This window comes from Heterocephalus glaber, unplaced genomic scaffold (genome assembly GCF_053883595.1).
Source record: "Heterocephalus glaber isolate CG9 unplaced genomic scaffold, H.glaber_assembly_v1.0 deba00001428, whole genome shotgun sequence".
In the NCBI taxonomy this organism is placed as follows: domain Eukaryota; kingdom Metazoa; phylum Chordata; class Mammalia; order Rodentia; family Bathyergidae; genus Heterocephalus; species Heterocephalus glaber.
The window spans coordinates 23,618,780-23,645,498 of NW_028258293.1; the positions used below are offsets into that span (position 1 = coordinate 23,618,780).

The 26,719-nt window shown below is 48.2% G+C and overlaps 4 protein-coding genes across 6 annotated transcripts; 3 read left to right on the forward strand and 1 right to left on the reverse strand.

Annotated features, from left to right (window-relative positions):
* Positions 1-470: 470 nt before the first annotated feature.
* On the forward strand, positions 471-6,582 carry Tpp1 (tripeptidyl peptidase 1). 2 transcript variants are annotated; one of them, XM_004863411.3, is made up of 13 exons: positions 471-564; positions 679-750; positions 1,010-1,149; positions 2,420-2,570; positions 2,780-2,907; positions 3,040-3,218; positions 3,338-3,536; positions 3,677-3,865; positions 4,096-4,165; positions 4,576-4,696; positions 4,796-4,954; positions 5,129-5,254; positions 5,433-6,582. In XM_004863411.3, exons 1-13 carry the CDS (start codon positions 548-550, stop codon positions 5,571-5,573), a joined length of 1,692 nt encoding a protein of 563 aa, XP_004863468.2. In that variant the 5' UTR covers positions 471-547; the 3' UTR covers positions 5,574-6,582. The 2 variants fall into 2 exon arrangements, with proteins under 2 accessions (XP_004863468.2, XP_012920485.2); XM_013065031.3 differs by having other exon boundaries at positions 524-564; positions 2,784-2,907.
* Positions 6,583-7,048: 466 nt separating this feature from the next.
* Positions 7,049-8,451, forward strand: Taf10 (TATA-box binding protein associated factor 10). Its single transcript, XM_004863406.3, has 5 exons — positions 7,049-7,327; positions 7,448-7,602; positions 7,844-7,908; positions 7,988-8,102; positions 8,281-8,451. The coding sequence occupies exons 1-5, from the start codon at positions 7,096-7,098 to the stop codon at positions 8,368-8,370; spliced, it is 657 nt and encodes a 218-aa protein (XP_004863463.1). The 5' UTR covers positions 7,049-7,095; the 3' UTR covers positions 8,371-8,451.
* Ilk (integrin linked kinase) lies at positions 8,420-14,985 on the reverse strand. Of its 2 annotated transcripts, none has more exons than XM_004863408.4 (13): positions 14,830-14,985; positions 14,292-14,426; positions 11,012-11,177; positions 10,762-10,857; positions 10,503-10,599; positions 10,317-10,400; positions 10,131-10,216; positions 9,884-9,993; positions 9,644-9,771; positions 9,444-9,565; positions 9,251-9,350; positions 9,009-9,139; positions 8,420-8,829 (listed from the first exon to the last, which is right to left on the reverse strand). In XM_004863408.4, exons 2-13 carry the CDS (start codon positions 14,378-14,380, stop codon positions 8,680-8,682), a joined length of 1,359 nt encoding a protein of 452 aa, XP_004863465.1. In that variant the 5' UTR covers positions 14,381-14,426; positions 14,830-14,985; the 3' UTR covers positions 8,420-8,679. The 2 variants fall into 2 exon arrangements, with proteins under 2 accessions (XP_004863465.1, XP_004863464.1); XM_004863407.4 differs by having other exon boundaries at positions 14,292-14,445; positions 14,830-14,973.
* Positions 14,986-15,013: 28 nt separating this feature from the next.
* Rrp8 (ribosomal RNA processing 8) lies at positions 15,014-22,193 on the forward strand. The gene is made up of 7 exons (XM_004863409.4): positions 15,014-15,253; positions 16,840-17,179; positions 17,399-17,861; positions 17,953-18,082; positions 18,217-18,323; positions 18,402-18,498; positions 18,730-22,193. The coding sequence occupies exons 1-7, from the start codon at positions 15,155-15,157 to the stop codon at positions 18,847-18,849; spliced, it is 1,356 nt and encodes a 451-aa protein (XP_004863466.1). The 5' UTR covers positions 15,014-15,154; the 3' UTR covers positions 18,850-22,193.
* The last annotated feature ends 4,526 nt before the right edge of the window (positions 22,194-26,719 follow it).

Here is a 26,719-nt window from a genome sequence, read left to right on the forward strand (position 1 = left end):
GGTGCTTGGCTATAGCAAGACTGAGAGGCATTGGGTAGGTGAGTGGAGGTTGTAGGGCTCTAGGCCTGACATCTGAAGAGATGAGGGTGGATACAAGAAGCCAAGTAAAGTGATTTTTTTTTCCTTAGAGCCACTGAATATCCACATTAAAATAAAAGCTCACATTTGTTGAGTCTGCCACGTCAGACTTTCTACTGGGTGATTTGCTTGCTTTATTTCAGTATAAATTCTTGCTTCAAGTGTATGAAGCAGACCACTTTTATGTAATAGTTTCCATATTATAAAGGAAATCTAAACTCTGAGATTATTTTCCTGATGGGGAGGGGTCCTCACGGAGGTGGGGAGTCCGAGGATAAGCAGTGCTTAACTAGGTAGTGAGGGGGAAATTCTATGGCAGCCCCAGCCCCACAGTTTCCCGGCACTCAGAACCGCACACTTGAGAGGGAGGAGCCAGGATCTTCACCAGTTACTAGGCGGGGAGGTGGGGGATGGGTGGAAAACGGCTCATGTGATCCATCATGTGACAGCAGATCAGCAGAAAGGTGGAATGGGACTACGAGCTGGGTGAGAAATCAGGGGGCCCAGGAGAAGGGGATCACGTTGGGAGGAATACGTATTGGAGGGTAGAAATATAATGACAATTCAGTCCCAACTAAAACCTACCTGCCATCTCTGCAGCCTCCTAGGGCTTCTTGCCCTCATTGTCGCCAGCAAATGCAGTTACAGCCCGGAGCCTGACCAGCAACGGACGTGAGTTGATTTAGCTCTAACCACCCCTTTACCCATGCTCTGTTCTGCACCTACTGTCCTGGTCCTGGCTTCCCTCACTGTTGTACCAGCTCCAGGTACCAACTCCATAGAAGTTCCAGGTTTAGTCCAGGAGGTGTCATTCACCTCCTGGGATCCATATCCACTTCTGGGTCCTACCCAAAGTTCCAGCTCCTAATCTGTGACCCATTTCCCATCCGAACCCTAACCATGGCCATGTTCCTGACTCCTGACCCTACAGGCTGCCCCCTGGCTGGGTGTCCCTGGGCCGCGTGGACCCTGCAGAAGAGCTGAGTCTCACGTTTGCCCTGAGACAGCAGAACCTGAAGAGACTCTCAGAGTTGGTGCAGGCTGTGTCGGATCCTGGCTCTCCTCGCTACGGTGCTTGTTGGGACTGAGGGCAGGAAGTGGGGTGCAGTGGAGGAACAGAGGGAAGTGGGCATGGGGTGGTGTAGAAGATGTCAGGGTCATGCTGTTGGTACCTGACAAGGCGGTGATATAAGGCAAATGAAAGGTGGTGACCATCACTGAGGAATTTCTTTTTTAGAAATTTTTTATTGGTACATGTTTGCAGTATATAATGATTACATTCTTCGTGGAGAGTTAGTAAATGTACATAACAAAGATGAACTGTAACTTAACTATCCAAATATAACTCACACGCTCCCCACCCCCACCCCTACAAAACTTCTGTGTTCCTCAATTTAAAAACCAAAGAGCAGGGCCAGGGATTTAGCTCAGTGGCACTATCTGCCTCAAAATCACAAGGTCCAGAGTTTGATCCCCGGTACAAAAAAAACCCAAAGAGTAATTGTGGTTACAAGCAGTCTTTATGATCAAATCTAGACTCAATTTCACACTACTGTTTACCAGCAACAACACAAATGAGGAAATACAGCCCCTAATACATATAAGTGCTCATCAACTCAAATTTGTCCCCCATCCTGAAAACTTTACCCATTTCCCCCTCTATTTAGGAGTTCCAACTCCTAAATCACCTTTGGAGTAGTCCACTTCTGGCCAACCTTTGCTGCTGCCAGCTCAGTTATTCTCTCTCCTATACTACTGCTTAGCCTCCCCCACTCATCTATGGTCTCCTCCCCTCAACCTCACTCCCAAGCTAGATTGTATCCTTCCCCTAGCTAAAGTCCTCCACAGCAGCCAGAGGGTGTGTGTGTGAAGGGTGTATGGGGTGGGGGAGGGTACTAAGTAGTACCTAAGAATACTAGTACTAGTGTGCATGGCGCCGTAAAGGAAACACTGACTCACCATCACGTTAAGCTTAAAATCAACAAGTATGAAGATCTGAGTTAAATTAGATGTTATCATATAATTGGTTCCAAAAGTTTTGAAAACTTATGGGCAATAAACAAAATGGAAAATGGAAATGTATTAACTTCATTTGTTTTTTACGATCATAGTAATGCATGCTGAGGTACAGCACTTGCAACCTACTGGCCTTTAGGGTAAATCTATATTTCTTGGCCATGGAATTTTAAGTTTCTCCACCCTTTTTTTCCCCTGACCCTAAAATATACCCAGAGCCTGGGAAACCCTCCCTGACAAGTCCTGCTGTCTCCTGATTGAGGCCCAAAGAGGTAACCTGAGAAAGCAATGAATGAAGGCAAGATCCTCTTCTGAATCCTTACAGGAAAATACTTAGCCCTAGAGGATGTGGCTGAGCTGATCCGGCCATCACCATTGACCCTCCGCACAGTGCAAAAATGGCTCTTGGCAGCTGGAGCCCAGAACTGCCATTCAGTGACCACACAGGACTTTCTGACTTGCTGGCTGAGCGTCCGGTGAGAGGGAATGATTGCCCTATGGAGGACACCAATCATCCCTTCAGGAGATTAGTCACCCGCTGTGGGAGGGAGTTAAGAGTTTCTGAGAGCTTATGGGTAGGAGTTAATGCATGAGCAGGTGATCACTGGCTGACTGACATGTGATGCTCTGATGGCAGCCTCTGCTCCATTCCATGCTTTCTGATCTGTTTTCTGGTCTCCTTCAGACAGGCAGAGCTGCTGCTCCCTGGGGCTGAGTTTCATCACTACATGGGGGGACCTGCAAAGACCCGTGTTGTAAGGTCCCTACTTCCCTACCAGCTCCCTCAGGCCTTGGCAGCTCATGTGGACTTTGGTAAACCCAGTGGGTTTGGTGGGAGTTGGGGAAGGGACACCCAGGGGCTGGAGAAGTTTAGATGTGGGGTACAGTTAGTGGTAAAGCTGGAATTGAAGTCTATAAGATCTCAAGCGTGACCCCTCTCCACAGTGGGGGGACTGCATCGCTTTCCCCCTACATCGTCCCTGAGGCAACGCCCTGTGCCACAAGTGGCAGGAACTATTGGCCTGCACCTGGGAGTGACTCCATCTGTGATTCGTAAACGATACAACTTGACAGCACAAGATGTGGGCTCTGGCACCACCAACAACAGCCAGGCTTGTGCCCAGGTGAGCCAAGCAGAGAGAGCTCTGTGGGTCTAACAGCCTCCCCCCAAAGTGACTTCCATGATTTACCACCTTGGGACTTACCCTCTCACCCACGATCTCTGTTCTCATTCCCTCCATAGTTCCTGGAGCAGTACTTCCATGACTCAGACCTGGCAGAGTTCATGCACCTCTTTGGTGGCAGCTTTGTACACCAGGCATCAGTATCCCACATAGTTGGAAAACAGGGCCGGGGCCGGGCTGGGATTGAGGCCAGTCTGGATGTGGAGTACCTGATGAGTGCTGGAGCCAACATCTCCACATGGGTCTACAGTAACCCTGGTACTGCTAAGGGGACCAGCTGTGGGGGCAGGTGGGTTGGAGGTGGCTATTGATTCCAAGAAAATGCCATGAGCTAAAAGGAAACCCTGAAATCCCGATGACTACCTGTATGCCCATCTCTCAAAAAAAAAAAAATCTAGGCCGCCACGAGGCTCAGGAACCCTTCCTGCAATGGCTCCTGCTGCTCAGTAACGAGTCAGCCCTGCCACATGTGCATACTGTGAGCTATGGCGATGATGAAGACTCCCTCAGCAGTGCCTACATCCAGCGGGTCAACACCGAGTTCATGAAAGCTGCCGCTCGGGGTCTCACCCTGCTCTTTGCCTCAGGTGACCTCCTCTCCTAAACTTAGACCTCCCAGCTACCCACCCAACATGGAAGCTTTGACCCCACAGTGAATCGTAATCTGAACTCAGAGCCTCCATAGGGACCACTGACATGACCTCTAAACTCTGACCTCCTGCAGTAACAGCTGATACCCAAATTTCTCTCTGGCATCTGAACCTACATACCAAGCTCTGATCAACTAATATCAATGCCAAACTTGCCTCTCTCCCAGGCGACAGTGGGGCTGGGTGTTGGTCTGTCTCTGGAAGACACCGGTTCCGTCCTAGCTTCCCGGCTTCCAGGTAAGCGCCCCAACTACCATTTACCTGTGACCTTGTAATCTATAATCTTTGCCTTTGAACCCACCAGGTGCTCCTATGGCTCAGCATTCAGCCTTACCTGCCCTGGTTGCTGTACTCCCTTCTTTCTGTAGGTTAAGCCCCTAGTCTCCTGAGTGGGACACAGCTCCCAGTATTCTTCCTTCTCAGTCCCTGTGCATCTTAGTGGCAGACTTGGTGGGTTTTCTGTAGATAAAACTATGCATAGTCAGCTCAGCCCATGGTGAGGGCTGAAATCCTCTTAGTCAATCCTGTGTGCATGCCTCCCCACAGCTTCCACCCCTCCAGCAAGATCTAGACTATCCTCACCCATCCCCACACATCTTAGAGTTCTCCTGTGTCCCCTACTATCTGAATGGTGTCTTCTCTCTCAGCCCCTATGTCACCACTGTGGGAGGCACTTCCTTCCAGAACCCTTTCCGAGTCACAAGTGAGGTAGTTGACTATATCAGTGGTGGCGGCTTCAGCAATGTCTTCCCAAAGCCTTCATACCAGGTATGTGCATGTTCAAGTGGCTAGATAAGGGCTTGGGAGATCTTCAGTTCAGTAAGCTACTGTGCTAGCTACAGGCCAACACTCAGAAATGCCTTTCAGGAAGAAGCTGTAGCCCAGTTCCTGAAATCTAGCCCCCACCTGCCACCATCTAGTTACTTCAATGCCAGTGGCCGTGCGTATCCAGATGTTGCTGCACTTTCTGATGGCTACTGGGTGGTCAGCAACAGTATACCCATTCCGTGGGTATCTGGAACCTCGGTAAGAATCAGCCTGGCTCCAGACCTCCTCAGGAACTACTCTCACCCTTTGTCCCCAAGACTTTGTCTCCCAGAACCCCTGACTCCTCAAAGACCTCTGATACTTTTAAACATCCCTCCCAAAAAGTTCAGTCACTCTGAAATCCTGACCTCTCCTTGCACCTACATCTTGCAGGCCTCTACTCCAGTGTTTGGGGGAATCCTTTCCTTGATAAATGAGCACCGAATTCTCAATGGCCAACCGCCTCTTGGCTTTCTCAACCCAAGACTCTACCAGCAGCATGGGGCAGGACTTTTTGATGTGAGTGTTGGAAGGGAAGCTTGGTGATGTTGTCGTACAGATATGGCAAGGGCTAAGATGGATTTGGACACAGTTCTAATACAGTGGGATAGCCTCTGGAATGCAGATATAGGGTGACAAGGTAATCTGTCAGAGCTGGTTCCAACAAACCCAAATCTGATTCCCACTTCCTCCTTAGGTAACCCATGGCTGTCATGAGTCCTGTTTGAATGAAGAGCTGCAGGGTGAGGGTTTCTGCTCTGGCCCTGGCTGGGATCCTGTGACAGGCTGGGGAACACCCAACTTCCCAGCTCTGCTGAAGACTCTACTCAACCCTTGACCTTTTCTGCCAGAAAAGCTGACCAGTCCCCTGCTGTATAGGTGGTGGCTTGGTCCTTGTCCTGCCTTGTTGGAAGCCCTGCTGAACCCTCAGTCATTGACTGCAGCAGACAGCTTATATCCCTAACCCTGAAACAGTGTGAGCTTAATTCCCAACCCTGCTGTCCTCTGTTATACTCAGGTCTCCCTATTCCTGCCTCGAGTTCCTTAACAAGCAGCTATAACCAGCACTTTTACCGCCCCCGCCCCCCCCACACACCTCTTCTTCCATTTTGCAAACAGGGATGTGAATATAGAGTGAGGAGATGTACTCTGTTAGTACTGGTACCAGCAGTCCCAGATCTTTGCCTTGTGGTCTTTCCATCATATTTCCCCGTTTACTCTCATTCCTTAGCCTTCAGGATTAACTTCTTTGATCACCCCTGTTTTCTTTATAGACTTGTCCTCTGCTTCTTTATCAAATGCTAGCATTCTTAATTGCTCCATTTTAAGTCTTATGCTCTTATCATTTTACTTAATTATCCCTTGAAACAAATCACTAGTCATCACTATCTGGTTAAATCAGATTTTCTATCCAATAGTGACTGACAGGTCAAATTTAAGATGGTGATACTCAACATTTCACCTCCCTTTGTCCCAGCGCCAAACTATATCTTGTTTCTTCTCAGTAAATGATACTATGCTTCTTTCAAGCAAGCTGGTTATCTCTGTAAGACTGCTTCATTTCTTAAGTGGGGATATCAGTATCTGCCTTTCAGAATCAGGAAATAAAATTAAGTGGAATAATGTTAATAGAGTAACTGGCATGTGGAACTAGGCAGCTGTTCTCATCTTCCCTTGCACTGTACACCCTGCCTACCTCTAGCATTGTAATGACCATATAGTATTGAAATCGCCAGTTTGTCTGCTTCCCTTTTCAAGACCACGCTGGTGCCCAGAGGACTAACTTTCCCAGGTCCCATCCCAGGAGCTGGCAAATAAGAATTAAATCTGACGAACTGAAAACCTCACGCTTTCACTTGCTGTGATTTTGCGTTTCTTGTTTCCTCGGGCGCAAATAATTTCCTCTCCATTGACAGCTGTACCGTGTGCTTCCCATTCCCTAGAAGCAGCTGGGTTTTCCAACTCCACTACACCCCTTAAAGCGTTGAATAAGGAAATTGCAAAGTGCACTGTCAAAGCCGAGGCCAGTGAGTCCCCCAAAAGGTCTGAGTGTCTGAATGAAAGTTCCCAGGCCCGCAGAGGAGTGCTGAATGCAGGGACTCCACCTGCGGCGGAACCACCTTGGAGCACTGCAGTGGGGAGGGTGGGATGGCGACCTCGGCGCGGCTCCCAGGGCCTCCTCTCTGCCCTACAGCTTACTCCACCTAACCAGCCCACCGGCTCTGGGAAGCAGCGGGACTTGCAGGAGGGAGCAACACTGACTGGCGGGGCGAGTGGGGAGCGTGTGACGTCACCGCGGGGCGCGCGTAACGTGAGCGGAAGCGGAAGCGGCTCTGTTCGCTGCCTCTACCACCGGCCCGATGAGCTCCAGTGGCTCCGGCGCGGACCCCGAGGCGGCGCCAGCGTCTGCCGCCTCGGCCTCGGGCCTAGCGCCCCCGGTCTCGGCTCCCGCCGCGCTGCCCGCCAGCACCGCTGCGGAGAACAAGGCCAGCCCCGCGGGGACAGCCGGGGCCCCTGGGGCCGGAGCCGCGACTGCGGGCACAGGACCCGTGGCGGCGCGAGCCGGGGAGCCGGCGGAGCGGCGCGGGGCGGGTGAGGGCAGCGGCCGGGACTAGGCCCGGCGGCGGGTGAGGGCAGAGGGCACAGGCAGCTTAGTTGGGGCCCTGCGCCTCCCACCTCCTAGTCTCAGTCAGTTTGCTGCTTCTCCTTCAGCTCCCGTGTCGGCGGGCGGTGCGGCGCCCCCTGAGGGGGCTATGTCTAACGGGGTCTACGTACTACCGAGTGCGGCCAATGGAGACGTGAAGCCCGTGGTGTCCAGCACGCCTCTGGTGGACTTCTTGATGCAGCTGGAGGATTATACCCCTACGGTGGGCTTCCGGCCTGAACTAGTCCACTGGCCCGCTGTCACGCTAACTTGCAGCCACATCCATGCTTTCCAGCTCCTCTTGTATTTGCGGCCCCTCTCCCCCGTCTAGTTCTTATTTCCTCTGCCTACTCAAACCGTGAGCTTCCTGATTGGCAGGGCTGTGCTCCATTTCCCCTGCCTCTTCCCACTCAGCCCAGCAGGGCATTGGGCTAACACTGATAGTTGTCTAATTGATTTCTCAGATACCAGATGCAGTGACTGGTTACTACCTAAATCGTGCTGGCTTTGAAGCCTCAGACCCACGCATGTGAGTAAACCCAGGGCACGTTAGAGCTTTGGGTCCTTAAGCAGTTTTTCATCTTCTCATACCAGTTTTTCTTTTCTAGAATTCGGCTCATCTCCCTGGCTGCCCAGAAATTCATCTCAGATATTGCCAATGATGCCCTACAGCACTGCAAAATGAAGGGTACAGCCTCAGGCAGCTCCCGGAGCAAGAGCAAGGTGTGAACAGAGGTTCAATGAATCAGTACCCTCCACCAAAGTAGAGGTTTTACTTATCCTAAAGCCTCTTTGGGGAAACTGCATCCTAGGGGAGGTATAAGGCGTATTCAGGGTCATCCACTTGGGATTGGAATCTGGGATTCCTGTGCTCAGCTGGTGCTCTTCCCTCTTCCCTCAGGACCGCAAGTACACTCTAACCATGGAGGACTTGACCCCTGCCCTCAGCGAGTATGGCATCAATGTGAAGAAACCGCACTATTTCACCTGAGCCACCCAACCCAGATGTACTTGTCTGTCCCTTTGTCCCCACACCAGCCTGTTTTCATAATAAACTTTATTGTGACAGGCAGGGCTGATCCCTCCCATGCTGGGAGACACCTTGTGGCAAGTGACAAAGCTCTGAGGCCAAGCCCTTTCGGGGTCACAGTGGCTGGGAAGGGTGCAGGGGATGGGCCCCACAGCTGGGGTAGTACCATGACTGGAGGCAGAGTAGGCAGCCAAAGGCACGTTGCAATGGGGAGGTGCACTCCCCCAACCATGTCTTGACACCTAAAGTTTAGGCAAGGACCTTCTAGTCCTATTTGTCCTGCATCTTCTCCAAGATAGGCACAATCATGTCAAACTTGGGTCGCTTAGCAGGGTCTTCGTTCATGCAAATCTTCATGAGCTTACACACATGGGGAGAAATACCCGGTGGAATGGTAGGTCGAAGGCCTTCCAGTGCCACCTGAAAATAGAAGGAAAAATGAGTAAGCCTCAAAATTTGAGTCTATTGTGGGCAGAAGCCTCCAGCCTTTGCACAGGATTGCTGTGTATTGAACAAATGTGGGAAGAGTATAGACCCATTACAATGACTTATCAGCACCACTGTTGCCCCAGTACAAGTGTGCAGAATTCTGCACTTACCTTCATTCCAATCTCCATGTTGGAGAGGTCAGCAAAGGGCACCTCTCGTGTTACCAGTTCCCACAGAAGCACCGCAAAACTCCACATGTCTGCTGAGCGTCTGTTTGTGTCTTCAGGTTTCTTCTGCAGAGCTGGAGAAATAGGGCTTGTCTGTCCTAGCTGCCTAACCTGTCATTTCTCTGCCTCTTCTATTGTTACTGAGCTGGTCTTTCTCTACCTCCCGCCATGATATCCTCACCCACCTTCAGGGGCTACCCAGGCAGGTGCATACATGCGCCCAGGGCACTGGAAAGAAAACTTGACATCAGCCATGCTGATTCGGGCAGTCATGTCCTCATCAATCTGAGGAAGAGAAGATACATGGCAGGTGAGTCCTACTCTAGATATGGAAAAGAGCTTTTGGGGTCCAGACCAGCAATGAACTTACGGGCTCACCATTACACTACGACTGTTAAGTGCATGTCGTGGGATGAGGGGCTCTAGTGTATGTAGGAAAGCCATGCCTCTTGCCATATCCAAAGCAAACTTCACAGCTTGGCTCTGGTCCACAACGAAATCTAAGAGGAGGCAAAAGTCAAATAGTTCAGAGAAGCTTATGTATTCCTTACCCAGCCCTTCCCAGCATTCTTACTCACTGGTGCCTTCATGTAGTACATTGTAGAGGGAGCCATATGGCATCCAGTGTGTGATAAGAGTAGGGTGAGGAGCAGGTGGAGACTGGCAGGCACCTAACACTGGAAGCACATTTGGATGGGAGAAAATCCTGGGAGAGGAAAAGAGTGCCCCTGTCTGAGACTCAGCATAAAAAAGCTCCTTTCCCCGTGCTATTCAGGATTTCTTGGAACGAGCAGCTTTCAGTTTAGTCCTTGCCCTACCTGAGCCGGGGGCACTCCTCATTGAAGTCTCTGCTCTTCCTTGTACTCCAGTCTCGAACCTTCAGCACCTTCACAACGATGTCATTGCCCTGCCAGCGGCCCTTCCATAGCTGAAGGATAGGGTAGGGGTTAGAAGACTAAAGACACCACTTTCTTGCCCAGTAACTGCAAGAAAAACTTAAAAACAAGTGAAGACCAGGTAATTTGTGGGGTTTAGGGCGGAAGGGGCAAGAAGGACAGGGGTCACCTCTCCAGAGTGATTCTCGTTGAGCTTCGCCAAAAAGTTGAGCTGTTTGAAGTCAATGCCGGAGTGTTTGTTCAGGGTCCCATTTCCTGAGAGTGTGGGCAGGTCAGGTACCCAGCTTTGCCCTAACCCAGCCCCAGAAGCCCAAGATTATTCTCTATTACAATCCCTCCTCCCATAATGACTCACGGGGCCGAGTGCGGGTGGTCCCCTTCCAGAATGTGTCCTTGTATGGAATACGGTTGAGATTCTGGCCCATCTTCTCTGCTCGTTCTAGGGAAGAAAAACAGTATTAGCCTGAGTTACAGTATGGAGGGAGGAGACATTTGAGAAGGGGCAAGACAAGAGGACACAAGCTAGGGATGGGGGATGGACCTCGGAGAAGCTCTCTCAGGGGTGCCTTGGCTTTGTCCACAGGCATCTCTCCATACTTGTTACAGATGCTGACTAGTGCCCCGTTAGCCACCAGGTCCTAGAATGAAAAGGTGGTTATAAGGGCCCCTGCTACATCCCTGCCAGTCACGACCAACCATAAACACACAGGAGTGTTACACAGTAGTACTGACAGAACAGGTTGAAGGTTCCAAGTTCACTGCTCCCCACCTGTCCCAAGAGTTGGGGCCAAAGTACTCACCTCTGCCACCTGGTCTTGGCCCCAAAAACAGGCATAGTGCAGGGGCACATTCCCATGCTCATTTACTGCGTTGATGTCAGCCTTGTACTGCAACAACTGGGCCAAAAAGAAACAGCAAAAGATAGTCCCAAATGAGGTACCAGTGTTGGCATGGGACAAGGAAAAAGTATGCATTCTTCTTATACTGCAGTGCCTGTGACTGACCTCATGGGACTCATGTAATATGGATAATGGAGAGATCTGTGCATACCTTCTGTACAATATCACGATGTCCATGACTGGCTGCCAAGTGCAGGGGAGTATCATCCCCACGGTTCATCACATTGATCCGGGCTCCCCGCATGATCAGCATCTCAACCACAGCAGAGCGGCCCTCTCGGCAGGCCCAGTGCAAGGGGGAGAAGCCATGATCGTCCCTTTGAGAAAGGGCGAATGATCATTAAGCTGGAAGTAGGATAAGGCAAAGGTTCTGATTCATAAATAACTGTATTCTCTGGGAAGACTTACCTCACTAGAGCTTTAATTCTCATGTTAGCAACTCTCAAAGCTGTCTGAGCTTCACACCAACCAAGATTACCCTAACAACTCTAGTAAGATTGTCTTCACCATCTCTTCACAAGGTGGTAGCACTGTTCCTACAATTTCCCTGTACCTCTTTTGCAATGTCTGTTGTCCTTTGTATTCCACTCCATTTTGTATATCTCCCTACTATATATATCTCCCTACTATATATATCCCTACTTGTTGCACTTGATTAGAAAACTCTTATTAATAGTGGACTGTCTTGCCTGTGAGACTGTAAGCTTAAGCAAGTGTTGAGTACGTATTAATGGGGGAGAAGGGTATTTTGGAGAAAGCAGGCCACAATTCCTAGGAGAGGGAAAAAGCTTACTGTTTGTCTCTGGTTCAAAAACTAACATCTAAAAATGGAATGGAATTAAAATGTTTCAGAAGGGTTTATAATGAAAAAGAGAGGTGCTTTTGATTACTGATGAGGCCAATAACCACACAAAACAAGATTCTCCTACTTGGGAATCCTGGAAAAAAATTAGAAAGGCTGTTTTAGAATGAAAACCACACCTGATTTTTTTTTTTTCTTTTCCCAAGGACATGTATTTTATAAAGTAAAAGAAACATACAAACAAGACAATTGGTTGGGAGCTGGGTCAGCCTGACAGCCTAGAGCCATAAAAGGAAATTCCCTACAGTCCCCATTGCAGATACAAGGGGCGGAGCAGGGGGGCGGTCCATGGTTTGGGCCAGCAGCCACCGGATGCCTTAGCGCTGTGGTCACTTCCCCTGTGGGGGCTCTCGGCAGGGCCTGGAGCTGATCAGGGCTCTGGCTACCCAGATGTCTCCCAAGCTGGAGGGAGGAAGAGGGTGTGTGTGTATCCTCTGACATTTCCCTGCCACGGCTTGCCTTCATCTGTTCAGATAAAGAGCCAAAAAATATTTGCTAGATGTTGGCATCCCTGGAAGCAGTTATACCCCGGCTTATCAGCCAGTCTTGCTTCCCAGAACTTTAATTTGTGCCTGACTTATCAGCCTCCAGCAGTCTATTCCACAGCAGGCCCAAGCCTGAGAGAAGTATGGGCATAAGGGTTCTGCCCATGCTCAGGTTGCCTGTCACCTCAGGGCCTGGACTTGGGTCTCAAGGAGGCCATCAGGGAATTAACCACCACCTCATATCCAGCACATAACCAACTTGGGGGCCGATACCCTATCCCCTCAAGATAGCACCAAAACCTTCCAGTCTCACTAATGTCATCCTTTCACTTTTTGGCACTGAGGAGTCTAACAAGATGCCAGTCCCACTGGCAACTTTTCCCAAGCCTCTATTTCCTCATCAATAAAATAGTAACAGTGCTCACCATCAGAGTACCCTTTATGAATTATTTTAAAAAATGAAACTAATGACTTTGCATATTATTAAGGAGAAATAGCATAAGCCTAAAGGGAACCAGTTGTAGTCTGGACCAAGATGACTGGTGATCCTGGCCTCTCAAACCTACAGACTAAACTATCACAACCCTAAAAACAAAAGCAAAAAAAATTAAAATCTACTATTTCAAATCACTTGCTTTGCTTCTTTGTCCCAGCCAACTCTTAAAAACTTGGCCACATTTACTTTCTCTATGTCTTTACCTCCCATTCACTTTTTAACCTGCCACAAGTCTGCCACCTTGAGGGCACAGATTATATCTGATTCTGGGACTCTAGCATCAGCACAGGTGGTTGTCCACATATCATAGTTCCTAACTGAAGGGACCCAATGTAGGCTGGTTTCTTAACCCATTCATCGGGAACAGCACTCACAGAGATTATCAAATATATCCTAATTGTAAATTCAGTGGCATCATTAAAGTACTCAAGTTCTTTGACCTCTCAGTAGCCTTCACTACTATTGACCACTCTGCCCCTTCCTTAAAACATTCATTCTCTTCTCTAAGCTTTATTTGCACCTTTTCCTGTTTCAACTTTGGGTTGCTCCGTTTCAGTCTGCCTGGCTTCTCATCCTCTGTCCTCTTGTCTTTTACTCTTCTAAGGTACCATTTTCACATGAATGTCTTCAGAATGTATCTGCTAATAACTAATATTTCCCAAATCTGTCTCCAAGTAAGGTCTCTCTCGTGAACTCCAAACCTACACAATCAACAACCTACTTAACATTTCCAAGTTGCTGTATTGTCACCAAACTTTAACATGTCCAGAAGAGAACACCTTATCCTTCAATTTTCTCCACCTCAGTAAATGCAACTACAATCTTTTAAGTGCCCAAGCCAGAGCCTTGGTCATCATCTTTGACCTTCCTCACTTTCCACACCAAGTCCATTAATTCTTCATCCTTAAGATTTCTGGGCCAAGTAAGGTGGCACATGCTTGTAATCCCAGCACTCAGGAAGTAGAGGCAAGAGGACTGCCATAAGTTCAAGGCCCGCCTGAAGTACACAGCAAGACTCTGTCTCAAAAAAACCAAAAAAGAATTGCTTATTTTTCCCCTGTCCCAGTTCTGGTAAAAACAGCATTTCTAAGATGGCCTGGGAAATTGCCTTTTTCTTACATGCTCTTCACAAAGCATCCAAGATGCTTTGCAAATGGCCAACCTCATCATAACACTATGCAGTTTTAAAACCTTACTCTTAGAATAGAAGCATGAACTGGATGACCCTTACATACCTCTCCAGCCTTAGGTCCTGTCCTTTAACACTTAGACCCAATGCTCCAGCCCATAGAGATCTGGAACTAGCAGCATGGAGCTCCGGAAAATTTCCTGATACTTTTCAATATGTCTTGCTTCCTAGCCTTTGCCCATGCAGTTCATTGAGGCTGGGAAGCTCTTTGCAACCTCTGCTTGTGAAACTTATTTATAGTCAAGTTTCAGCGCACACACGGCTTCCTCTGTGGAGACCCTCTGACCCCGGCAGGCCGGGCTTAGCACTCAGCACTCTGGAGGGCAACCGACGTGAGCACCCACGTAGCGTGGGGAAGACCTCTAGCCTTTCTCTCATTCACCAGCCGCTTCAACTCACCCCTGGTTAAGGTCGTTCTCCGTGTTGTCCAGCCACAGACGCACAGCAACAGCGTTGCCCTCCCGGCACTGGGTGAAAATGTCGTCCATAGCAAAGTCCCGGCGCTGAGTCCCCGGGACTGGGGAAACCTGGGGACTGTGGAGGGTAGGGTGATCTAGGGAAGAGAATGAGCCCCAACTTTGTCCCCTACAGGATAGTAGTGTTTGTGTTGCTGCATCCCCTGCTAGTGGTGGTCTGTGAAGGCGTTTAGGGCAGTGGGATGATTCCCTGGGCGCCGGAGAAAGACCGGTCCCGGAAGGGTAGGGGTGATTACGAGGCAGTATCTACAGAACCGACAAAAGAGAGCGGCTCGGAGACCCAATCTGCAAACAGCCTGGGGGGGAGGGGGTGGCTCAGGCTCCGTAAACCCAGGGGAAGTGGGTAGGGATCCCTCCAGGGGGCTGCGCCCATTCCCTACTTAGAGCTCAGGCGGGGAGAGAGAGTGACGGGTTGGCCAAGCCCCGGTCTTGGGCACGGGGCGCGGGGCCTCCTCACTTACCGGGACTCGGGACTCAGGCTGGAGACGCTTCTTCGGGTGACTCCCGTCCGGCCGCGCCCGCCACCCGGCCCCGCCCAGCCCCTGGTCTTCCTCGGCCAGAGCGGTCGGCCTTACCTCCCTTCGGACCTCCTCCCTTCCCCTTCTAGCTCACTAGTGTCTACACTCGATGGTTTTCTGAGACGCGCGGGCCGCTCTAGCCACCGGCAGGTTTTACTTTCGGTTTCCGGCTCCGTCCGGGCAAGTGTGTGGGTTCGCTGAGTGAAGGGAGTCGCTCTCAGCACGTGCAGAGGATCTTAGTTTTTGCGACTCCGACCTTGCGACCCGCATGTTCGAGGAGCCTGAGTGGGCCGAGGCGGCCCCAGTAGTCGCGGGCCTCAGTCCAGTCACCTCATGGCCTCGGCCAGAGGCAGCCGCGAAAATCAGGGTGAGTGGCCGGGTAGCGGCAATGGGCGCTTGCTTTTTCGGGCCGCGAATCAATCAGACCCAGGTGGAACCCAGCGCTGGGAAACGCCTCGGGTGTGTGCTGGAGCTAGGACCACATGCGGCTCTGTCGCGGGCCGAGTCCTAATCACCAGATCAGAGAACACCCGAAAGAAAGTAACACTGGGGCTGGGGATTTAGCTCAGTGGTTCTGGGGCCTGCCTCGAAAGCGCAAGGTCCCGAGTTCAATCCCCAGTACCAAAAAAAAGAAAGAAAGAAAGTAACATTGGAGCTGAAATCGTTGGTGAGTAGAAGTTGGTACAGAGAAGAGTGTTCCTTGGGCAGAACATAGTTCTGTCTGAGAAACCTATAAAAGTGGCCTGTGAGTCAGATCACAGAGTAAATGGGAGGGGATGCTGTTGAAATTGAAGAGGTAGATTGGAAGATATGCATATTTTGAGGATAGAAGTCAATGAAGTGTTTTTGGCAGTGGAGTGATTTCTTCAAACTTGTATTGAAAAGGCTTCCCCTACCCCCGGCCCACTTTTGTTGTTAGGTGACAAATTCAAGACCTCTGGTATGCTGGGTAAGTGTTCTGCCATTGAGCTACACTCTCAGCTTTGGGAAGATTTTTGGTTGCGATCTGGAGAATAGATCGGTAAGAGAAAGACTGAGTGACCAAGGAAGGATTGTCAGTAGCACTATTCAAGAGAGTTTGGGGGAACTGAGAAACTCCAAGATTAGTGCCATACCTAGGTTTTAATCGCTAATTATGCTCTCTGACTATGCTCTACTTGCTCAGGCTTTTCTTACCTTTAGTCAGCCTGCAACATGGAGTATGCCTGCTTTGTTTACTCCTTTTCACCCCTCTACCCCATCATCATGATCCAGGCCACTTGGTCTCTGTGTTCACCTTCTTCCCTTCAGGCTGTTCTCTGCACTACAGTTGGAGACATTTGACCTGTTCAAGATGGGGCAGTAATTCCTATGTCTCACTGCCAGGAGGCTTGAACTACCCATGGTACATGCATGACTGTCTCATCAGGCGGCTTTTTATTAATTTTATTAGCAAACCCATAAAAGTGATTAGATCCATTTGTACCACCAGTGATAATGAGCAGCCCAGTGGGACACTTCTGCATTACCACTGGTGGTTCAAGCTGATGGGAACATGTTAATACACACATAGGATCCTGTTTCTCCTGTATTCAGGAAACCTCCATGTCTGTCATAGAAGAGTATCAGCTGGAAGCAGAATCCTGAAATGGAGGGCTAGAACTCCTGATCTCACCTTAGTCCTATTATGTGTGTGTGGCCTTAGCACATTTCTTCTCAAGAAGCTCCATTACTAATCACTTACACCTTGAATGAAGTCGGTGGGTGGGTGATTTTTCTGCCCTTTAGCCTCCTAGAGGTTGAAATGGCAACATGAAAATTCTTCTGGATCTGGCAGGGTTCACAACAAGCTAATGAAGTTGATTAGGAAGAGCCTGAACGGTTCTGCCAGTATCTGAGCCAGGTCCCCATCTCTCCCCTATTCCCCAGGCCTCACCATTCTCCTTGCCCTTCTCACCCCTGGTTTTTCTCCAGGGCTCCAGGCACTCCCAGCTCTTGGCCACCTTAAGGATTCTGGAAGCAGCATCTCTTTGTCACCAGTCCACCAGCCTCCCTGGCAGTGACTCTGAGGAGGAGGTAGAAAGAAAGAAGAAATGCCCCAAAAAGTCCTCATTTGCTAGTACCTCTGCCAAAGTAGGGGAGAAAAGGAAGGAATGTCAAAAACTGGGCCCGCCTCAAGGTAACTGTGAGGACCACAAAACAGAAAAGAAGAAATGCCGCAAAAAAGCTCTTCTGGGTAGTGACTCTGCCGAAGAAGAGAAAAGAAAGAGGAAATGCCAGAAAGAGGCCCTTTCAAACAATGTCGACCAAACAGGTACCAGTGGATACGTATGTATAGGTGTGGGAGTGTCTGCTGATTGTACATACAACAGAGGTTTCCTGCCACCATTAAGATTGGGTAGACAGTGAGAAGTACTTTTATCTAGGCCGAGGTCTCAGTCTCAAGGACAAGGGTATCGCCACCAAGACTTGCCAATTCTCTGAATTTAGGGATCTTGCCACAGATAACACTTTCCCGTCTCCCTCCCTGCAGGTCACAAATCCTGGAAGTGTAGTACTACAAATGATTCACCCAAGCCAATCCCTAGGTCCAGTTCCCCTAAGCCCCCCAGTACCTTGACCCGCAAGCAGTGGCGGAACCGGCAGAAGAACAAGCGAAGACACAAGAACAAATTTCGGCCACTTCAGGCACCAGACAAGATTTCTTCGGAGGCCTCCAAGGCCTCCACAGAGGAGTCAGAGATGTCTCCTGCCCCCAAAGCAGACAACCATAAGCCTCGGGCAGAGGCCCTGCGAGCCCGAATGGCACAGCGGCTGGATGGGGCCCGATTTCGCTACCTCAATGAGCAGCTGTACTCAGGGCCCAGCAGTGCTGCACAGCGCCTCTTCCAGGAAGACCCTGAGGCTTTTCTCCTCTATCATCGTGGCTTCCAGAGCCAAGTGAAGAAGTGGCCACTGCAACCAGTAGACCGCATCGCCAGGGATCTTCGCCAGCGGTGAATGGGGGGTTGGGCACTATGAGAAGCATTGTGAGTCATTCAGGGGCTCAGACTCCACCAGTGTGTGACCCTTCCCTTCCACTCCCAGGCCTTCATCTCTTGTAGTGGCTGACTTTGGCTGCGGGGATTGCCGCCTAGCTTCAAGTATCCGGAACCCTGTACACTGCTTTGACTTGGCCTCACTGGACCCCAGGGTCACTGTGTGTGACATGGCCCAGGTAAACCCCTCTCTGTATCTGGTCTGTGCTTTAGCCCTTCCCTCCCCTCCATCCTCATCCTGTTATCTAATCCTAGCACTCAGTGCCAGATTTCTACTGCTAGTGTTGTGTGCCTCATTCCACACTTTACGTAGGTGCCTCTGGAAGACAAGTCTGTGGATGTGGCTGTGTTTTGTCTTTCACTAATGGGAACCAACATCAGGGATTTCCTGGAAGAGGCAAATCGAGTGCTGAAGCCAGGGTAGGCGCTCCCACGACATAAATGTGTATGTGTATATACATGTCTGTGCCCTTACGTAAAACTTCATACCTTTTTCAGGGGTCTCCTGAAAGTGGCTGAGGTCAGCAGCCGCTTTGAGGATGTTCGGACCTTTCTGAGAGCTGTGACCAAGCTGGGCTTCAAGGTCATCTCCAAGGTGAGAACTCCAAGAAATCTGTCCCTATGATTGTCTCATTTGTGGACCCTTTCAGAATAATGGTGTTCAGGAAGGAGGCCATGGGCGCAGGAACAGTTTGCACCCCCAAAGACACAACACTACGGGGAGCCTTAGGAATGCTGCTTTCTGACAAGGGGGAGGTCATGAAGAGAGGTATTTTGAAGGGTTAGGGTGAGTATTTGTAGCTCATTGAGTCTTTTCTACCCCTAGGACCTGACCAACAGCCACTTCTTCTTATTTGATTTTGAAAAGACGGGCCCCTCTCAGGTAGGGCCCAAGGCTCAACTTGCAGGCCTGAAACTTCAACCATGTCTCTACAAGCGAAGGTGACCTCTAAACTTGCCTTGAAAGGGGAGGCAGGGCCCAGACTCCAGGCTGAAAACTCTGACGACTGTATCTTCTCTGAAGACTGTATCTAGCCAGGCTGTGAGTCAGGACCTGGTACTACCTTTCCTCTGTCCCAAGAACAAGTTGTGATGAAACCCCTGGCTCAGCTGTGTTCCAACGAAGGATTCTCGGTTTAAAAGAAGCCTAAAGTCACTTGAGCAAGCTAAGGAGTAAGGAGGAACAGGGATAACTGGGAATCATAGAATACCTTAAGTATCATAAAAGCCAGACGGTTTGGAATTGAAGGGTCTTTGGGTTTGGCTCCTCTTTGCATCTCTCAGAAGACACATGGGCTTTTTGTCTTGGCCTCTCTGCTCCCCTTTCTTCTGATTTATACTGATCAGCCTCTGCTCAACTGTAGCTTCTGCTCCTTCAGGCTCATACTGCCCAGCCCTTTAAACTCTTGCTTCTTGGTAGTTCTAATCCCAACCTTCCCCCCTCAGCCTAGAGTCATTTAGTATCTATCATATTCCTCATTTGGAAAATGATAGAATTTCTGTCTTAGAGTATTGCTGTGTGTGTTATCTGAGGAAATCCATAGTCAGGGCTAGGAACATAGGGGGTGCTCAATAAATAGCTGTGGATATTATGTGTTGTAATCCTTATTGTTCTTTGAAGACTCCATGCACCAGATTGGAGGTTGAAGGACAAATGGATTTGTTAACTGGGAAAATTCAAGATAAGGCCTTTCAAAAGACTCATGCAGTACTGTATTTTGAAACTTTTAATGGATTCCAAGCTTTTGTTGGAGGAGGGGGATAGTGAGGGAGCTGGATTTTTGTTCATAAATAACTGGTTGATGCCATGTTGCGGGGGAGATCGGACTACTCATTGGCAAAGTGGTTTGTCCATTATTTCTGCTCTGCAGTAGGCCCAGATCAGCATGTCCTGGGAGAGCGATAGGAAGGAAAGCTGGTGCTAGAGGAGGATGAGTTAGGATGACCCATCCCAGGCCTCCCCCAGAAGAGCTGCCATAGACTTGTCATAAAGATACAGCTTCTTCTACCTGTTCCCAAGAACAAGACCTGAGAGTGCCCACTGGGAAGACATAGCTTCTAGGGTTTTGATGCAGTTGGGTGTCTCCAGTAAAGACATGGAGATTCTGAAACAGGCTGTAGGCCAGAGGCATATATGGAGGCTGGGCTGTGAGCCATTCAGCTAACACTACACAGTGCTCTTGCATGTGCTTCTCTTTGTTGAGTACTTGTCCGGCTAGCATAGTTTAGTCATCTTCCTAAACATTCTGGTGGTTTATTACTCATCTGTTCCCAAAGCAGGATTAATTCTTCATCTGTGTTCACAAAGTATTATGTGAAGAGTACTCCTTTAGCATTTAAATATTATGTTGTGGTTGCTTAGTGCATTTGGCTACAGTCTTCTGCAATCATGTTTACCTTTGTATTCCCAGAGCTTGTCACTTGAGGTACAGCCAATGCATTCATTACCTAGGGAGGGATAAGAAATGACAGGGTCTGGTTAAGTGGAGTTGATGAGAACAGCAGTGTGCTAGAAACCCAAGTTTGAGGCATATGTTGAAGCCACTATGGACGACATTAGGTTGAATTGGTGGAATGTTGAGGGTGGATAAGAGGAAATCTGAAGTAAGTCCTAGGTTTCTGGCTTGAGCAACTGAGTGGGCTGGTGATGCCACTCAAAGTGTTGGACTTTAGGTCCTTGTTAGATGTTCATTTAGGAGTGGGACAAGATGGGGACAATAGTATATGCTTATAGTCCCACCTACTCAGAAGGCTGAGGTTGAAGGATTGCTGGAGCCCAGGAGTGCAAGATCAGCATGGACAACATAGTGAGACCCCTGTCTAAAAGAAGGAAGGAAGGAGAAAGGAAGCAAAGAAGCAAGCAACTAACTTATGAGATCTGTGCTGGGGATTTAACTAAAGGTAGGAAAGTTATAAGAATAGATAAGATATCCAGGGTTAGATAATGAGGAGAAAATGGCTCAGAATAGAACTCTCTCAGAATGAACCAGTAAAGGTGACAGAAGATAAGCAAGTTGGATCATAGAGGAGTAAAAAATACTGAGGAGAGTAGCTTTTTTAATATGGGAGGAATAGGTACATTATCAGCTCTCTGATGCTGTTGAGAGGTCTGAAAATGAGAGAGAAGTCAAATTGCAGTGGGGTAAGGATTGCTGAGTAATGTTGAGGGTCTTTCTGAATTTATAATGATATTATTCATAGGTAGCTATACCATCCTACCCAATGATGTAGTCATTCCTACCTACCCAGGAATCCAGGTGTAACTGGAAGATGTTCATAACTGGAAGAGGTGAGTGAGTACCAAGGGATCATCCAGAGTTCTTTTCCGTCACCGGAAATGAAAGGACAGTGAGCAAAGGAGTTCAGGCTATTAGCACGTAAATGGTGGTTATGCTGGATTGTGAAGCTTTGTAGAACAAGCAGGAGAGTGAAGGTAGGAGTAGGATGTTTGGTGGGAATAACTGAACAAGTAACCTAGGAGGCAGTTGTGCTTAGAAATCAGAATGTTTGAATTACTAATTTGAAAGCAGAGCAACTTTAGGTGATGGCAGCGTGTAGGGTGTGGGCACAGGGCTGAGTGCTTGGGAGACTCACAGGGGAGGTCGCCTGAAGACTGGTTAATGAACTAAAGGATCAGGTATTGTGGGAGGGGTCGTCTGCTTGGATTTTGAAGCTTTCCAGGATAATTGTTAAAGTTGACAGTGGAATGGGTACCAGTATCACGAGGGTGTTGGAGGATGGAGAAGATCTACAGACACAGGGAGGAAGCAGCATGGCACATAACTTCACAAGTGCCCAGCAGGGTCCGGGGATTTAGCTCAGTGGTTCCGCCACCTGCCTCACAAGCGCAAGGTCCCGAGTTTGATCCCCAGTACCAAAAAACGGAAAGTGCCTAGCAGACTCCCAGGTTAGGGTGAGTGGAGCTGGCCGCCAGGCAGCCAATGCGAAATGCACTGATAGTCCTCTCCAGCCTGCCAGATTCTCAGAGCTTATTGGGGCAACTCCGTGAGGCAGGAGCTTCCTGGGATAATTGAATGGGAGGCAAGCTACAAAGTCTAAGGAAAGTATCTTACCATAAGACACACATCACCTTTTATAGCTCTGTATTTGTATCCCCCCTCCCCACAATGTTACATACATTCCTAGATCTAGAATAGTTTGTTTGCTTATCATGCTCAGCAAGACAGCTGAGGTCTGCTTTCCTCTTGCTTTTCTTTCTTTCTTATAATTTGGATTCTCAGTTTGTCTATTCTGACCTCCAGCCACCTGAATAAACATCTCTGGATCTGACTCTGCCCCTGGGTTCTTCTTGTCTCAGCCAGCCCCCATCAGTAAACCCTGATTCTGAAGGTAGGACATTTCTTACCCTGATCTGGGTCCTCCCGGCTCTGTCACCAATTTCAAGGCAGACTTTTTTTCAGGTCCATACCTGGGCTTCAGTATCTAGTGTTGAGAGCCTGAACTCAAGAGAAAACAACATATATTTCCTTAACAAATAACAGCCTACTGTTCAAGGCATAGGAAACCCATGTGATTAAAACCAGTTGAAGTATGGCAAGTGTAGGAGGTAAGTGGGAATGGGAGGGAGTTGTGGATTGTGAAATGTAGTGGCTCTCAAACTTTTTCACTGCATTGAAAACACTAAGACTTATGTAATGTAGATTTCTAAACCCTCCCCCAGGGTTTCAGGTTCTCTCGATGGCGATAGGGTCCCGAAGCTCTTTTCTGGTTGCTTTGATTTTCTCAGTGAAACAGGAAGCAGATTTATTAAGTGTGAGAATGGAGAGAGGTGGTTGAGATTTTGGAGAAAGTGAATATCATTTCTAGGAGAGTAAAAGAGGGAATGAATGAAGCAACTAGGGAACACAATATGAGTGCTGGCAGCATTGATAGCACACTCAAGGTTCATAAATAGGATGGATGGGAGGAGATTGGTGCAAGATTGCTTTGCAGAGAACTTGTTACTCTCAGTGTGTAGCTGATCTGTTAAACCCAGCCCCTCCTTTGGGGGTGGCAGGTTTCTGTTCTCTTTCTTATCTCAAGCCTAGTTAGGGACTCTCCACTGGGACAGTTCAGCATGAAGTATTGAACAGTTGAGAATAGTGAGAGTCTATTCTTCAGTGGAGTCTGACTCTTGGAATGGAAATGTACAGGGCCAGCAAAGATTCACTAAGTGTTTCAGTGGTGGAGCCAGGGGAGGGCTGCCGCTGTGCTGTTGAGCTGCAATCCCAAAATCTGCCCTGGCAAGTGATGTTTTAAGGTTTTTTTCTGTGCCACTTGTAGAAGAGAATGAAGTATAAGCTGGTCGTGGGTCCTACCCAGAAGGACCGTTTTATTTTGGGGGCTTTTGATACTGGAGATTGAACCAGGGCTTTCACACTGAGCTACACTCCCATCCCTCTTTTATTTTTTCTTTTGAGACTGGGTCCCGCTAAGTTGCGTAGATTGGGTTTGAACTCATGATCTTCCTGCCTTAGCCTCCCAGAGTGCTAGGATTATAAATGTGCACCATCACACCCAGCCTAGTAGGACCCTTTTGAAGAACCAAAGAGACCTCAGCACAAAGAAGCTAGTAGTGTGCCATGTGAACTGAGGAGGAAGTTGTAAGGGACCACCCCAAATGAAGGTGTATTCACCAGCACAGGCAGGGGAGAGCAGGGATTACCCCTTTAAATGTCTGTGAGGTCTACAAGGCACAGAACCACCCAGCCAACCCAGACTGTTTTATCACTTTACCTCTCCTCTCTTAGTACTTGACTATAGAATAATCAGCAGCAGTTAGGTGGACAGGAGATGTGGAGGGCAAAGAGCATTCCCCCTTTCCCCAAAGCAGACACCTTGACTTCGGAAGGGTAGAGCGGGGAGGGGAAAGGATTGAAAGCTACTGGCAGATTATTTATTGGTAAACAGAATTAGACATTCTAAATGACCTGAGATTGTGTCTGTCTGAGAGTGTCACAGGCTTGCTGCAGCTTTTCTCCAACAGGGAACGAGTATAATACAAATAAAGTTTGCAGGGGTGGTGCGAGACAGGAAGAGTTGGGGTTGGGTGTCAGTCTTTGCCTTGTGCTTGTTCAGCATCTCTTTTTAGAGTCTCCAAGTACACAGTTTGTCCTTCTGCAGTTACTGGTCTGCTCTTTTGTTCCAGTAATACAGTCCTAAGGGAACACAGTTCCAAAAGATATGGCATACTCTTGGCAGAGACCGCTCAGCTCCAAACACTCACCAGTTATGTAATGGCACAGAAGCTCTGTAGCTTTTCTCGGACAGACTTGTAATTAGAGCCTTTCATTTCCAGGTTGTCCTCCTTCCCAGGTGGCTTCTCTGACCAACCACCTGGTTCTAGGACATTTGACTACTGAAGTAACTGTCTTCCTGGTCTGATTGCTTCTGTTCTCCAAAGCAATTTATTTTCCCCACAGCCAAGTGATTTTTTAAAAAATGTAAATCAGATTATGTAACTTCTCTGTGTAAAAATCTTTCAATGGATTCTCACTGCACCAAGCACAAAAGACAGACTCCTTCCCAGGCCCTGTGTGATCTTGCCCAGGCTTTGCTTCCCACCTGCATCCTAACCCATGCCTCCCCTTTCTCAGAACTTGGGCCACACAAGCTTTCTATGCGTTTCTCACACATCCCAAGCCTGCTGCAGGGTCTGTTACATGCTGCTGAGTCTGGCTAGAATACTCTTTCCCTGATGAACTTATTTTCATCTTCCACATCTCCACACTAATAGCATTTTTTTTTTCTATAGAAGAAACCAACTAGATACTCATCAGAATGTAACTCTTTCTGGACACCCGGGTAAACTAGATGTCCTAGCTCCATGCATCTAGGCAGGGCTGTGTGAGTAGATCTCACCAGTGAAAAGAGAGAAATGAAGTTACAATACTCTCTAGACAAAGGCAGCTAAAGGGTAAAGGAGCATTTTCTATATTCTTCCATTCCCTACTGTACCTACCAAGGTGATCTTTTTTTTTTTGGTACAGGGGATTGAACTCAGGTCCTTGCAGTTGCGCAGCAGGTGGCAAAACCACTGAGCTAAATCCCCGGCCCAAGGTATAAATCCTGTAGGTTTTATTTTAGAGGTGTCTCAGAAGTAGATTGGCTGGTATATTTATTGTTTTTGTTTTGGGGGGTACTGGGGATCGAACTCAGGTCCTTGCACTTGCAAGGCAGGTGGCAGAACCACTGAGCTAAATCCCCAGCCCTCTACCAAGGTGATCTTAAAGCACATGTTTTTAAGGTAACAGAATCATAACATAGAAGTTTGGATACATGAATTATACTGGAGAAGAGCTCCTTGACCAGGAACATCTACATTGGACTTTGAACAAGAAGCAAACCTCTACTACATTTGACTAATGAGTTTGGAGGTGTTACAACAGTTAGCATTATATATCCTGGATATATCTTTTAGAAGCATTTATCTACCTTACTCTTAACCACAAAACCCTCTTTTGTTTCCTGCCTTCAAGATGATTTAAACATGTAATTATCTTGCCAGATGTTCACACTTTCTGCTTGCCTTGTGAATTTTAAAGTGGAGGAAAACATGCTCACATCAGAAAATTGAAGTATTTTATCAGTCATTTTGATTGTGACCAAAAGAATCCCACTAAAGAATACTTTCTGGGTGTGAGGGCACACACCTGTAATCCTAGCACTCGGAAGGCTGAAGCAGGAGGATCGCTGCAAGTTTGAGGCCAGCTTGAACTACATACCAAGGCACTGTCTCAGAACACAAACAAATACCTTAAGCCTGGCATGGGGCCACATGCCTATAATCCTAGCACTCTGGGAAGCCAAGGCAGGAAGAATGTAAATTTGAGCCCACCCTGAATGACTTAGCAAGTCCCTGTCTCAAAATAGAAAACAGGGCTAAGGATGTAGCTCAGTTGAAAGGCCCTGGGTTCAATACCCAGTACCACCAGTATCATCACCACCAAAAAAAAAAGCCTTACAGCCAGGTATTGTGCATACCTGTCATCCCACCACTTGGGAGGCTGAAGCAGAAAGATAGAGAGTTTGAGGCTACACCCTATCTCCAAAAAGACTGTTAAGAATTAGGTCCTTTTTGTTTCTTTTGGTCTCTTGAGTCTCATAGATGTGTTCTTGGTTAAGCAAGGCACCCTACGTGTTACTAGATTGCTTGGGAGTCTCACAGATTGCCAAAGATCCTACATATCTTTCTGGTTTCACTTCAAGGGCCCCTACATTGGTAGTACTCTTGGTATAAATATGTTCTAGTATTCTAAGACGATAAGCCAGTCTGAAATATTAACACTTCAAATCCTGCCTCGTTCCTTCCTACATCTCAGCAACCTGTCAGCAACTCATCCAGTTCAAAATCGCTCTTTCTTCAGCTCAGGGCTGGAGGAACATGATTTCTCACTATTTTTTTTTAATGTCTTGACTGGTTTATCTCACATAACATGATCCATCCATTTATCTGCAAATGACGCAGTTTCACTTTTTAAATGGCTGACTCAGCACTTTGTTATGTTGCATTTTCTTTATCCATCTGCTTGTTTGTTTTTTTTTTTTTTTGGTACGGGGTATTGAACTCAGGACCTTCCGCTTGCGAGGCAGGGAGTAGAACCACTGAGCTAAATCCCCGGCCCTATCCATTTGCTTGTTAATGGGGATTTATGTCGGTTCCATATCTTGGCTATTGTATATTATGTCCCAGTTAATATAGGTATGCAGGTATCTCTGTGATATACTGGCTTAAATTCCTTGGGATATAGCTGGATTAAATGGCAGCTCTATTTTTAGTTATTTTGAGGAACTTTCATACTGATTTCTGTACTGGC